This window comes from Eurosta solidaginis, chromosome 2 (genome assembly GCF_040869045.1).
Source record: "Eurosta solidaginis isolate ZX-2024a chromosome 2, ASM4086904v1, whole genome shotgun sequence".
NCBI lineage: Eukaryota > Metazoa > Arthropoda > Insecta > Diptera > Tephritidae > Eurosta > Eurosta solidaginis.
Genome location: NC_090320.1, coordinates 286329029 through 286344176, shown reverse-complemented (window position 1 = coordinate 286344176; position 15148 = coordinate 286329029). Strand labels below are relative to the sequence as shown.

The 15148-nt window shown below is 30.9% G+C and overlaps 1 protein-coding gene across 10 annotated transcripts in view; it reads right to left on the bottom strand.

Moving 5' to 3' along the window:
- Window positions 1–15148, bottom strand: part of Rab5 (RAS oncogene family member Rab5) — a 41627-nt gene that overhangs the window by 15108 nt on the left and 11371 nt on the right. For 5 of the 10 annotated variants that reach the window (XM_067768356.1, XM_067768361.1, XM_067768359.1 and 2 more), the window contains exons 2-3: window positions 447–819; window positions 261–381 (exon numbers count right to left, since the gene is read on the bottom strand). In XM_067768356.1, coding sequence (XP_067624457.1) covers window positions 261–381; window positions 447–721 — 396 coding nt within the window. In that variant the 5' untranslated portion in view covers window positions 722–819. Of the gene's footprint in view, window positions 1–260; window positions 382–446; window positions 1100–9880; window positions 9899–10078; window positions 10097–15148 lie in introns of those variants that run through there. The other 5 variants (XM_067768358.1, XM_067768357.1, XM_067768360.1 and 2 more) reach the window with 4 other exon arrangements.

The following is a 15148-nucleotide window of genomic DNA, read 5'->3' as shown; positions in this document are numbered from 1 at the left end:
TCTTAATTTTTTTGGATAAACGTACTATATCAAATAAACTCTGAAAAGGAGCGTTTTTAAAAGGTATTTCTAAGAAGAGGGCTGTATTCTACTCAGCAATCGATGCACAGAAATATGCCTTGTTACCAAATGCTATTCAAAATGAGATTGCACAAAAATTTACCGAGTAGCCATCCATAATAAAGTCATTCACATTCATGTCAACAAGGCTTAGTAAATGCAAAAATTGTTTTAATTTTCTGAAATAAAAAAAAACTCACTTGTTTATGCAGTTCCTTGACCCAGGTTTTAGCCCGTTGAAAACTGTCTTGATTTTGTATATCGTACACAACAATGGCGGCTTGTGCACCACGATAATACATAGGAGCTAGGCTGTGATATCTGTATTGTTATAGAAAAAGAATAAGTTATTAATTAAAATCGTATAACTATATCAACAAACTCACCTTTCCTGTCCAGCAGTATCCCAAATTTCAAATTTCACGACTGTATCCTCTATACAAATCGTTTGTGTTAGAAATGCAGCGCCTATCGTACTCTCTTGGTATTCATGGAATTGCCCTTTGACAAAACGCAGCACAAGCGATGACTTGCCTACCGCCGATTCCCCTAATAGCACCAATTTGAACTGGCAATTCTTATTTTGTTGTGTACCGTTGGGACGTTGAACTGAGCCACCACCACCACTAGCATTACCTCCGCTACGTGCAGTTGTTGCCATCGTCTTGCTGTACTTTTAGCAATGAGTGTTTTGGAATTTTTTTCTTTTTAACTCGCTGTTGTTCTTCAATTGCAATTGGTTTACTTCCCACGCTGTTGCTGCAAACACAAATGTTACGTCGTCTTTAACTTTATAATTTTCACAAAAGAGAAATATGGTTTTGATCTGCCGATTTTTTTTTTTTTGTTGATTTATTTCTTTTTCTTTCAATGTTCAATATTTACTATTTGTTCGATTGTTGGGAATGTGAATGCGAATATTTTTTTGATTGTTAATTAACGTAGCTTAACGTTGCAGCTGCAATGCGTTTAAGCCTTTACGCAAAAGGGACGGCGGCCGTTGTTGTCAGTGTTCTTCTTTTTTTCGGTATTTCTTTTACTTTAAAGAAAAATCAAAAAAGTTATTAAAATGCCTGCTTAATAACCCATAAGCAAATTAAGCAAATGCCCCCAAATAAAATTGATGTTAACGATGGAGACCTCCCTCTTTGCCAGCAACGAATAACATTTACACTAATCGCTTATAAGGGGATAGTTTGTGACCTCATCCAACGAAAGTTCAATTTATGCTAATATTTTAACTTAAATTATCTAATAATAAATATCAATAAAGGCGTGAGTAGGAGGAGCGTGAGCTGCTAGCCACCAGAAATAACGCGCGCAAATTTTACCAAAAACTTCGGCCACATATGGAAGGCTTTAAGTCCGGGGCAAGCTCCTGAAAGAATGAAAAGGGCGACCTTGTAACTAATGTCCAGAGAGTACTTAGTTTATGGAGGGAACACTTCTCTGCTATCCTAAATGGAGACAGCGATATGCCGTACAGGAATGACGAACCCGAGCACGCAATCAATGATGATTGGAATTAATGTACCCACACCCGATTATGAATAGCAGAAACTAGATTAAACAAGTAAGGAAGTCTAAACACATGTAATCATCACCCGAAGTAGTACTCATATGCCTATGCGAAAGACTATAAACTACAAATACACACGCATATGCATATGCGAGAGGCTATAAACTACAAATACACACACATATAGCTGGTAACCAAGTAGAAGATTCTAGAGGGAGAAACGTCTAGACATTTTTAAAAATATGCGGACAAGGCAACAGAGAGTATAAAAGCAGAGCAAGCTGAGTAGTCAGGAACCAGTTTGATTTAATCACGCTATTGCCTGTGAAGTATAAGTGTAATTATGAAGTACTTTCAAAGTAGTCTAATAAAGACGATTTTGCATTATTGAATATTGGAGGTATTTATTCAACAGTTTAGCGACTCGAACGTTAGCAGAAGGTTTGGAATAAGCGGAATTTCCATAAATTCGTTACAATACATATATATATGGTTCTATTCTGAACTAATTTTTCTTCGAGTTATGGCTCCCGAAACATAGAAAATTGCTTAGTCATAAAAGGGGCGGTGCCCCGTCCATTTTTTAAAATTTGAAACTTTTCCTATTTATTGTTATAAATCCACCCCACTCAGCATTTAGGTGATTAAATTCTGAATTTCCGTACATATCAATACAATTTTATTACTCTTTCTGACTAAATAATGCGTTATCAATCAATTGAACAAAAGAAATAATCAAATATCAATACTTTTGATGATCAAAAACTGAAAATCATTTTTCGAATCATTTTGAAGATGGTTGGACAATACAAAGGTTGTGAGCTATTTGAACCCCAGGTGAGTGAAACTATCTTGACATACCTGGATACGGCTTCAACATCCCGTGACGTATCCGTATCTTAAGATGTAGATGATAATAACTGATGTTGGATGTTGTAGTCGCAGGTGTATATCGGTCAAGTTTGTTTGCAAGTTACCTGTGGTTCGAATAGCTTACTTCCGCATGCTTTCTTCCCCTGATGAAATAAAATTATTATTTAGTATCTTATTTTGAATGAGATAAGAAGAATAAATGCATGATAATCGTATTCAAGAATGATTCAAAAATCTCAACCAAAATGATTGAAATATGTTAACGAATATGATCAGAAAATTACTTTGAAAAGCAGTCAAATATTACTCTAAAACAATTATAGCTCAATTTTACAATGATATCAAATATGAATAAAAAGCGTTTCGAAATAGGAATCATAAATGATTATTCAAGAATAATCACATTTAAGGTACATTTTTCTCACGACGATGCAGTTATTTTCGAACGGAAAATGCTTTTAAATTTGAACGTTTTTAATCATCTTGGGGCATGATATTTAAATATATTTTTATCAAAATTTTCAAAAAATGTTGGCTGGGACTTGGAGAATGAAATACCATTGACATAAAGCTTTTTTGTTGCAAAGATATAGCTTATTTTACTCGTCCACGACCCTTTTAAAAATCTTTTATATAAAAGTGGGCGTGGTCCTCGACCGATTTCGTTAATTTTTCTTCAACGCATTCCTTATAGTAAACGCAACCTCTCTGCCGAATTTTGTTACGATAGATTTTGATTTATGATTAAAAATATATGTAAAATTGATGTTATCACAAGTGGGTGGTGCCACGCCCTTTTTAAAAAAAGTTTCAAATTTTTATCAAGAGTCTCAATATCAGTCCACACGTCAAATTTCAACATTTTAGGTGTATTATTTACTAAATCAGATTTTTTGTGTTTTCCAAAATGTTATATATATAAAAAGTGAGCGTGGTTATCATCCGATTTCGCTCATTTTCAATACCAATCTATTCTGGGTCCAGATAAGCTCGTGTAACAAATTTGGTGAAGATATCTCAATATTTACTCAAGTTATCGTATTAACGGACAGACGGACGGATGGACGGACGGACATGGCTCAATGCAATTTTTTTCGATACTGATGATTTTGATTCCTTTATATCTGTACAACCAACCGTTATCCAATCAAAGTTATAATACCCTGTGTACAAGTACAGCTGGGTATAAAAACAACAATCCCGACGGCGATGGTGGATTGTCTGCGGAGCGATTCAAACGCGGCGGGGAGGAGTTGGTAAGGCGCATGCATCAGCTGCGTTGCAAAATGTGGTTGTTGTTGTTGTTGAAGCAGTGTTGTTGTAGTATGCAGCAAAATATGGTGGGACAATTGCATTATTCTTAACATCGCATATGTGAAGTATATTGTGCATACATTTTAAGCCCACCGTGAATCGGCTGATATCAGTGCTGCCTTAGACCTAGTGAATCAACCATCGACCAGATTTTCACAATGCGCAAAATCTTGGGAAAAAACCTGCTAAAAAAAATTGACACACATCCAGAAATTGACCCAGTCAGAATTGGGAAGGACCTCTCCGAGCAATTTGAAACTAAACGCGGTTTCAGATAGGGTGACCACCCATCGTGCCATTTCTTTAGTTTGATGATGGAGAATATTATACTAGCTGCAGAATTTAACCGCTATGGCACAATATTCCGGTAACAAGCACCATTAAGGTACTTGCTGCTCGACCATCTCGCGAACGACTAATATGACCAGATTAGTAGGTAATCAACATAGTCCAGCGAATTAAAACACAGCGGCAACGCTGGCTAGGCCAAGTTATGCGAATGAAATGCTCCGGCTAAGAAAGTATTTTTATCGGAACCGGGGTTTTATCGTTTTCTCATTTTATTATTTTAAAAGCCCTTTTAGCATTCGAGAGGCTAGTTCAGATTCGGGTTGGGACCAAAATTTGTATGTTTTTTATTTAAAACATTTGTATTTAAGTTTTTTTAGTATTTCTTTTTGTAGCACTTTTCTAAATTAAATTTCCTTTATTTTTCAAATTTTTTTTTTTTTTGGTTTTTAGTTTTATTTTACCATTTTTATTTCCTTTTATTTATTTATTTTTTTTTAACTTTTTTTATTCCCGATGCAAGGTTCGAATCGAGCTCTTTTTATTCCTGTTTTTTTTTCTTTTTTATGCTTCTTTTTGCTTGATTCTGCTTTCTTTCTTTCTCTTGATTCTATTTTATTCTTATTTCTTATTTTTATTACGTTTTTTTTTATTTATATTTTTTTATTTAATTTTTTAACCCAATTGGTTTCTCTTCTTTATTTTCAATTTTTTATTTTTTTCTTTCCTTATATTCTTTTCTCTTTTTATTTTGTGTTTTTTTTTCTTTTAATTTAGTTTTATTTTTTATTTAATTTGTTTCTGTTCTTTTTTTCTTATTATTTTTTACGATTCAAGGTTCGATTCGAGCTCAAGGCCAGAACAATAATTTTTTTCTAATGATAATTATTGTTATTTTTTAATTTTTTTAATATTCGCGGGAATTTTTTTACTTACAATACTGTTAATAAACCAACAGAACTGTCCTGACCTTGAGCCATTTATCATAATTTGAGAAAGACAATTTAAAAAAACTCAAAAGCTCACGTCATCGTAAAATTTTTAACAGAAATAGCTGGGTATTACAAATTAATGGAGCTAACTTATTCTCATTTAGCTTGTTTTTTTGTTTTTGTTTGCTTCGTAAATATGTCGAGATGTATACGGGGTATTCCATCCCATTGGCTGAAGTTTTTCTTCTTTTTCTAGGTTACGAAAGACGTTTTTCAGAATTTTTTCAAATTTTTTCATCCAACTCAAAAAAAGTTATGAATTTTTAAAAAAAACACCGTTTTTGTTTTCAAAATGCTATAACTTTTTCAAAAATTTACCGTTTGGGATCTTTTTTTTTTAAATTTGTTTCTAAATGTACTTTTCGGAAAAAATACAAAAAAATGTTTAAAGTTTTTTTTTTTTAATTTTTCAGTTTTTCGAGATTTTTCGAATTTCGCCATTTTTTTTTTCTCATAAAAAACTTCAATCAATTCCCCCACTAATCCCGGAGTGGGCCGATTTTTTTTTATATTTTTTTTATTTTCAAAAACAAAAATTTTTTTTTATCAATTTTATTTATGTAAAATGTAAGAAAATGATTTTTAAGTATTAAGTATAAGTATTGAATACGAATGTAAGTGTATACCGGCCTAATGCAGTTGCTGGGCAGCGAAAGCAAGTCACTTTAATCGTAGATTACCATAATATATAAAGAAAAGAATACTTAAAAATCATTTTCTTACATTTTTTTGTTATATAAATAAAATTGATAAAAAAAATTTTTATTTTTAAAAAAAATATAAAAAAAAAAATCGGCCCACTCCGGGATTAGTGGGGATGATTGCAGAATTGATTGAAGTTTTTTATGAGAAAAACGAAAAAAAAAAATGGCGAAATTCGAAAAATCTCGAAAAACTGAGAAATTTAAAAAAAACTTTAAAAATTTGTTTGTATTTTTTCCGAAAAGTACATTTAAAAACAAATTTAAAAAAAGATCCCAAACGGTCAATTTTTGAAAAAGTTATAGCATTTTGAAAACAAAAACGGTGTTTTTTTAAAAATTCATAACTCTTTTTGAGTTGGATGAAAAAATTCTGAAAAACGTCTTTCGTAAGCTAGAAAAAGAAGAAATACTTTCAGCCAATTCCAAAGGGGTCGGGTTCAAAATTGGCCGAAATGGGATGGAATACCCCATACATAAACAAACGAATTTGCTGTTATTGTTTCACAATTAACTGATAAGAAATGCCGAAACAAATGTGAATATAAAATCAACAAAATTAAGTGGAAAGCAAAAAGTGAGTAATTAAAAAAAGAACACCGAGAGTAAACACAGAAAAATGCGTGTTTGAATAGTTCCTTACCTTTAAAAATTTTTAGCATTTTTTTGAGTGTTAGCAACAAATACAAAATCGCTTAAGAAAGGTATTTAAAAACAAAATGTAAGCAAGAGGACAAAGAATTGATGAATGAACGCAAAATCAACTTTGCATTTAAATACGAATAAAAACAAACGTCATTTTACTTCCGCCGCCACACAGTGGCATTTTTGCATGATTTATACGCGAAAAATTAATAGCACACTTAATATATTTCATTCAAACTAAGTGTATATGTTTGTATGCATTACCCCCCTTCAGTGTGTGGGGGGGGAGGGGGCGGTTGGGAGTTGGACCCCCTCCAAAAATTTTGAATTTACCCCAAACAAAAACTTTCTTATAGCCTTATCTTGTTCTTTTGTTCACATTGAACATACCTATATTTAAATTTCTTATCTTCTTTATACCATGAAGCAAACTTTCCAAAAAAATTAACTTTGGTGTAATTCGCTTGAATCCATCTCATACACTGTGCGCCCGTCTTAAGCTATAAGTAAAGCTGTGGTCATTCATATTTCGTTGTTAAGAAATTCTGAATTGAATATGTATAATAGCAATTTAAATACAGTTGTGTACAGAAAGAAGGCAGCAAAAATTACTAACACATTTTAGCAGTTATTGCGTTGTCTTATTAAGTTTTGCTAATTTTAGGAAAAAAAAACTTTAAGGAATTGTGTAAAGAAAATTATGCAAACAAATTTCAAAAGCAATTTCGTAAAAGTCTAAAACTTAAGAAATGTTCAAAAATAAATGTTCATAAAAATATCGAAATTATCAGGCATGAAATTTCTACTACAAAATTATGTACTCGAAAGTAAAAACAGTGGTAAATACTCAAAATTTTTATACCTTTCAGGAACATGAAATGGTATATTAACTTTGATCCGATGTTTGTAACGTTGAGAAATATAGAAGATAGACTCACCATTAAGAATACCGAATTGATCAGGGCGACGAACTGAGTTGATATAGCCATGTCCGTCTGTCCGTCCATCTGTCTGTTTAAACGCAAACTAGTCCCTCAAATTTTGAGATATCTCAATGAAATTTGGCACAAGGATGTATTTTTGTATTATATTAGATATTTGTCGGATCCGGTAGGATCGGACCACTTTAACATATATCTCCCATACAACCGATCGTTCAGATAAGACGATTTTGGTCATTCCTGCCGCAATTTAGAAAGTATAAACGTGAAACTCGGTGATATATATTCTAATATATCATAGAAGATATCCTGAAAAAATCACTTTGATCGGAGCTACATATAGTTATATCCCATACAACCGATCGTTCAGATAGAAAGATTGTTGGCCATTTCTCCCTTAATTTAGAAAGTATAAACGTGAAACTCGGTGATATATATTTTAATATATCATAGAAGATTTTCTGAAAAAATCACTTTGATCGGAGCTATATATAGTATAAATCCCATACAACCGATCGTTCAGATAGAAAGATTTTTGGCAATTTCTGCCTTAATTTCCAATATAAAAACGTTAAACTTGGTGATATATATTCTAATATATCATAGAAGAGTTCATGAAAAAATCATTTCGATCGGAGCTATATATAATATATATCCCATACAACCGATCGTTCAGATAGAAAGATTTTTAGCCTTCTCCCTTAATTTCCAATATAAAAACGTTAAACTTGGTGATATATATTTTAATATATCATAGAAGATTTCCTGTAAAAATCATTTCGATCGGAGCTATATATAATATATATCCCATACAACCGATCGTTCAGATAAGTGGGTTTTTCCCTGTTTTATTTTATATTTATCTTAAAAAACGTTTAGTTATGTACATTTGTTCACTATATATTTCTTATCTTATGCATCCGATTATTTGGGGATTACGAAAGGGATAAGATTATTTTTTAGCCCCATTCATGAAAAGTATGAAGTCTTCGGCACAGCCGAAGACAGTCCCATCCTTACTTGTTTAATATTAATGTAAATTTTTTAACAATTTGGTTAATTTTTTAATTTTTTTATGTGTTGAATTTTTTAGTTTTAAATAATTGGTTTAAATTTTAGTTAGTTATTTGTTCCATCCTGACACGACAGCTGTTTAAATTATTTTTATTGTTATATTTTAATAATTGTGATTTTCTTTTTTTGTAATAGTCATAATTATTTCTTTTTTTTTTGCATAGTTGCCATAAGCTTTTTATTTTTGTATGTTTGTGTCAAGTTTTTTTATGTTTTAAATTAATAAGGTTAAACTTTCTTTTGTTTTTTAATGATGCTGTTTATTCTTTTTTAATTTTTATAATTATATAAAACTTTTTAATACTTCGGTAAATTTTTTTTAATAAATGTGTTAATTTTTATGACTTATTATTAAACTTTTTATTTTTTTTTTTTAACTTTTTTTGATACTTGTGGAAATTTTTAAGTGTTGATTTTTTTTAATAATTGTGTTAATTTTTTTTTATTTTTAGTTTAATAAATATTTTCGATTATACCCCGTAAATCTCTCTTCAAATCTTTTTTTTTTTTGCGTTAATTTTAAAAACTTGTGCTAATTTTGATTATTTTCAATTTTTTAATAAACTGTTGGTTAAATTTTTTTTTATAATTGTGTTATTTGTTTTCAGTTTTTACTAATTGTGTTACATTTTGTTTCGATTTTTTCATTTTTATGTTTAATATTTAAGTTTTCATTATGCAATTAACATATACTAAAATTGACGATATTAATAAAAGAAAATTTCAAACTTCGAATTTTTTAAAAAATTTGTTATATACAATTCATATACATATGTACGTAAGTTGCCAAAAATTACTAAAAAAAAACATAAAAGAAAACTTTTAAACATTTAAAAAATTTTCGAAAACGCTTTTGAAATTGGTTTGCATTGCTTTCGTTGTACAATTAAGTGAATGGTTTTCCTAAAATTGAATTTATTTATAAAAGAAAATTTCCAAATTTCGAACTTCGAATTTTTTCGAAAACGTTGTTGAAAGTGGTCTGCATAATTAGTCTGTATAGTTTCCTATATACAATTCATATAATTCCCTAAAATTAGTAAAAAAATGAATAAAAGAAAACTTTTAAACATTTTAACTTTTTTCGAAAACGCTTTTGAAATTGGTTTGCATCGCTTTCGTTGTACAATGCAATGAATGCCTATATATATTTATAAAAGAAGAAAATTTCCAAATTTTTTCGAAAACGTTTTTGAAATTACCCTGCTAATTTTCGTTTTACAATTCACTAAATTGTTTCAATAAGAGAAGAAAATTTCAAAATTCCAAACTTCGAGTTTTTTCGAACCGTTTTTGAAATCGACTTCCTACTTTTTGTTGTACAATTAATAAAAGTGTTAAAAAAAAAACAAATACGAGAAAAAAGTTTCATACACTTCTCGAATTTTTTCTCGAAGTTAAAAGAATTAATTAAAAAAAACGGTAATTATAAATATTTATGCTTTTTTCGTGCTCACAACTATAGGTACATACCCACATATATGCATACACACAAACACTAAAATGTAATCGTCGACTTTCAATCGACGCTTTTTACAACAAAAACACAAAATTAATAATTTTCCATCCGTTTATATTTCGACGCACGCACACCACCAAAATTTGCATAAATAGCAACAGACTTCAAACTAACTGGCATATTCTAACTATGAAATTGTTGCTATCGCTGACCTTTCTATTTTTCTACTTTGATTTTCTCTTGCCGTCTAGACTGCCCCCATTCACTTTTGCTAGTTGGCTCTTTATTATTCTACATTCAGTATCTAACGATTGGTACGGCTTCTTCCACGCGTCAAGTGATTGCGATAATGACTATGACGCAGCAGCACTCACCAATTGGCTGCTCTCTGGACTGCTACGTCCCGAATTCTACTAAGTATTAATTCTCTTTTCCTCTTTCAATTACTTTACATGTCTTTCTACACTTCTGAAATTGTGATAATAATAATTCCAGCCGATGACATTGAGACTTGTAGCGATTGCAACAAATAGACAAGGCGCAGTGTAATTGACTTCGCAATTAGTGTTGAGCATGTTTTAGAGAATGAGTAAGTAAAAATTCAACGAGCTCTTAAATCCCAAGAGTTCCCCCCTGATACTGAAATTCGTGAAAGAAATGGTGTCGAGTTTTATTTTTTAAGTCAAAAATCATAGTTAAAATTTTACATAGTTTTGAAGTTGATTTTTCATAGCTTGATTTAAAATTTTTGAATCGAAAATAATATTGAAAGTTTGACTCTTATTTTACAAACGATCGGAATGTTGATAATTTTACTATTTCCCAAGTTAAAATCGCTTGAAATAATATTTAAAAATTTAAATATTTAATAGAAAATAATAATTTAAATTTCACTTTTTTTATCGAATATAATATTTTAAGCTCGACTTCTTTTTTTTTTAATCGAAAAATATATTCAAAATTTAACTTTTTATTTTTAATCGAAAATAATATTCAACATTTTACTTTAATATTTTATAGAAAATATTCAAAATTTCAATTTAATTTTTTGAATCGAAAAAAAAATTCAAAATTTTGTTTTTTTTTTTTTTGTATCAAAAATAATATTCAAAATTTTACTTTCATTTTATCATTTTATAATCGAAAATATTCAAATTTTAATTTTATTTTTTGAATAAAAAAAAATATTAAAAACTTCACTTTCATTTTTACCCGAAAATATTATTCAAAATTATGAATAAAACTTTTTTTAATCGAAAACTCTTCTACTTCAATTTTTAAGCCAAAAGTCAAAATTTTTTTAATCAGAAATAGTATTGAAGAGTTTACTTAAATTTTTTAGCTTAAAATTGTAATATCGAAAGTTTTACTTTTATTCTATAAGCTAAAAATAATATCGAAAATTGTACTTTTATTTCTAAAAACGTTCGACTTTTTTATCGAAACAAAATAATATTCAAAATTTTACTTTCATTTTAGAATCGAAAATATTCAAATTTTGATTTTATTTTTTGAATAGAAAAAAATTATTTAAAAATTTACCTTCATTTTTGAATCGAAAATAATATTCAAAATTTTACTTTCATTTTATAATCGAAAATATTCAAATTTTGATTTTATCTTTTGAATTGAAAAAAATATTTAAAAATTTACCATCATTTTTAATCGAAAATAATATTTAAAATTTTACTTTCATTTTTAATCGAAAATATTCAAAATTATACTTTCAAATCGAAAACGTTTAAAAAATTTAGATTTAATTTTTTTTAATCGAAACCTTTCTACTTTAATTGTTTAAGCTTAAAATTGGAATATCGAAAATTTTACTTTTATGAGTTTTTTAAGCGGGGATTACCCTTATTGCTTTAAATGTATGAAAACATTTATTTTAAGCAATTTTTAATTTATAATTTATTTAATAATTTGGGAAAAGTTAAACAACGTGGCATCAGGACGGACAATGCGACAGCTGTTTCGATTATACCTTTTTTAAATCTCTTCAAAGCCTTTTCTCCCGGGAGTGGGATTCGAACCCGCACTCCTACGATGGTTGAAGTGTTACAAACGCATTCAGCCACGTCATGCCTTAGTTGTAAACCTTATCCCAATTGCCTTCTTTGCATATTTTCTTTATTCATAGCCCATACTTCGTATGGAATCATATGGTTGTTCGCTGTGAACTGTCCGCGCTAATTGATTTTGAGTGATGCTTGATATACATACGTACATATATAGCATTCGCTGCGTTATTTAACTTCGGGCGTAGGTTTATAGGTATGTATGGATGTACATCACTACATAGTATAAAACAAAGTCGCTTTTTCTGTCCCTATGTCCCTTTGAATGCTTAAACCTTTAAAAATACGCAACGGATTTTGATACCCTTTTTATACTCAGTTGAGCAGAGCTCACAGAGTATATTAACTTTGATTGGATAACGGTTGGTTGTACAGGCATAAAGGAATCGAGATAGATATAGACTTCCATATATCAAAATCATCAGTATCGAAAAAAAATTTGATTAAGCCATGTCCGTCCGTCCGTCCGTCCGTCCGTCCGTCCGTCCGTCTGTCCGTTAACACGATAACTTGAGTAAATTTTGAGATATCTTGACGAAATTTGGTATGTAGGTTCCTGAGCGCTCATCTCAGATCGCTATTTAAAATGAACGATATCGGACTATAACCACGCCCACTTTTTCGATATCGAAAATTTCGAAAAATCGAAAAATTGCGATAATTCATTACCAAAGAGGGATAAAGCGATGAAACTTGGTAGGTGGGTTTAGCTTATGACGCAGAATAGAAAATAACTAAAATTTTGGACAATGGGCGTGGCACCGCCCACTTTTAAAAGAAGGTAATTTAGAAGTTTTGCAAGCTGTAATTTGGCAGTCGTTGAAGATATCATGATGAAATTTGGCAGGAACGTTACTCCTATTACTATATGTATGGTTAATAAAAATTAGCAAAATCGGAGAACGACCACGCCCACATTTAAAAAAAAATTTTTTTTAAGTGAAATTTTTACAAAAAATTTAATATCTTTACAGTATATAAGTAAATTATGTCAACATTCAACTCCAGTAATGCTATGGTGCAACAAATTACAAAAATAAAAGAAAATTTCAAAATGGGCGTGGCTCCGCCCTTTTTCATTTGATTTGTCTAGGATACATTTAATGCCATAAGTCGAACAAAAATTTACCAATCCTTGTGAAATTTGGTAGCGGCTTAGATTCTAGGACGATAACTGTTTTCTGTGAAAAAGGGCGAAATCGGTTGAAGCCACGCCCAGTTTTTATACACAGTCGACCGTCTGTCCTTCCGCTCGGCCATTAACACGATAACTTGAGCAAAAATCGATATATCTTTACTAAACTCAGTTCACATAATTATCTGAACTCACTTTCTATTGGTATAAAAAATGGCCGAAATCTGACTATGACCACGCAAACTTTTTCGATATCGAAAATCACGAAAAATGAAAAAAGTGCCATAATTCTATACCAAATACGAACAAAGGGTTGAAACATGGTAATTGGATTGGTTTATTGACGCAAAATAAACCTTTAGAAAAAAACTTTGTAAAATAGGTGTGACACCTACCATATTAAGTAGAAGAAAATGAAAAAGTTCTGCAGGGCGAAATCAAAAGCCCTTGGAATCATGGCAGGATTACTGTTCGTGGTATTACATATATAAATAAATTAGCGGTACCCGACAGATGATGTTCTGGGTCACCCTGGTCCACATTTTGGTCGATATCTCGAAAACGCCTTCACATATACAACTACCACCACTCCCTTTTAAAATACTCATTAACACCTTTCGTTTAATACCCATATTGTACAAACGCATTCTAGAGTCACCCCTGGTCCACGTTTATGAAGATATCTCGAAAAGGCGTCCACCCATAGAACTAAGGCCCACTCCCTTTTAAAATACTCATTAACACCTTTCGTTTGATACCCTTATTGTACAAACGCATTCTAGAGTCACCCTGGTCCACCTTTATAACGATATCCCGAAAAGGCGTCCACCTATAGAACTATGGCCCTTTCCCTCTTAAAATACTCTTTAATACCTGCCATTTGATACGCATATCATACAAACACATTCCAGGGTTACCCTAGGTTCATTTTCCTACATGGTAATTTTCCCTTATTTTGTCTCCATAGCTCTCAGCTGAGTATGTAATGTTCGGTTACACCCGAACGTAGCCTTCCTTACTTGTTTTTAATAGATAAACAGTAATTGAAGAGGAAGTAACGGATGAACATGTTTAGCTGAAAATTGGTGGAGGGGTAGCTTAGAACCAGGAGACAGACATAGGCTAATTTTTATCCCGTTCTGGATAGGGTCTTGAGATCAAAACGTGGACGTGGGTAATCCTGGGATATGTTTCTACAATATGGGTATCGAATGTAATCTGTTTATGAGTACTTTGATACGGGGTATTTTTCGTACCCGCGTGTAACTAGGGTCTCGAGATATAAGCGAAAACGTGGACGCGGGTACCCCTAGTGCCTGCTAGTGTACTTATATGACGCTAAATTTTCCAACTTCTGTTTGCATAGAAATCGGAATGCAAAAAATTTAACACCCACTATTCTCAAAAAAAAAAAAACAAAACCATGCAAATATTTTGTAAAAGCTCTTTTCAAAACAAATGCAAAGATTTGTTTAATAACAATAATTCGATATAAAATATGTGTATATCTAAACCCGCTCAAACTCAAGCGATGCTGATTTTAAGCTCGCACCACTACGTCACTCACTCAATTTACACACAAAGCAACCAACCACATCCATTACAAATCAGCCAGCGAACTACTACTACATTAACAACAAACTTAATTTAACAATAACTCAATAACAACGAAAATGAATGTAAAGAAAAAATGCTTAGAAATGCATACGGAAAAACGAGAAATACTTTGAAGACAAAAAAAGAAAAGGTAAAGCAAAAAATAATGCAAATAGTACAAATCCATTGCGAGTATTTTATTTTATTTTATTTTACAGGACGTGGAATACAAAAAAGTGGGGAAGGAAATGTGCGGCTGGTCAATATGAAATTATTATAAATAAATAAAAACAACGGAGAATTTCTACTAGAGCGATATATACGGAAATATTTGTATTCAATATACATATTTACATACATACAAACTTATATGCATACTAAGAAATGATTGCGCCAAATAAATATAAAATTATAAAGAAATGCCTTGGCATTGTACCACATAGAAGGCGGGATTGTGTTTTATTGTATAAACA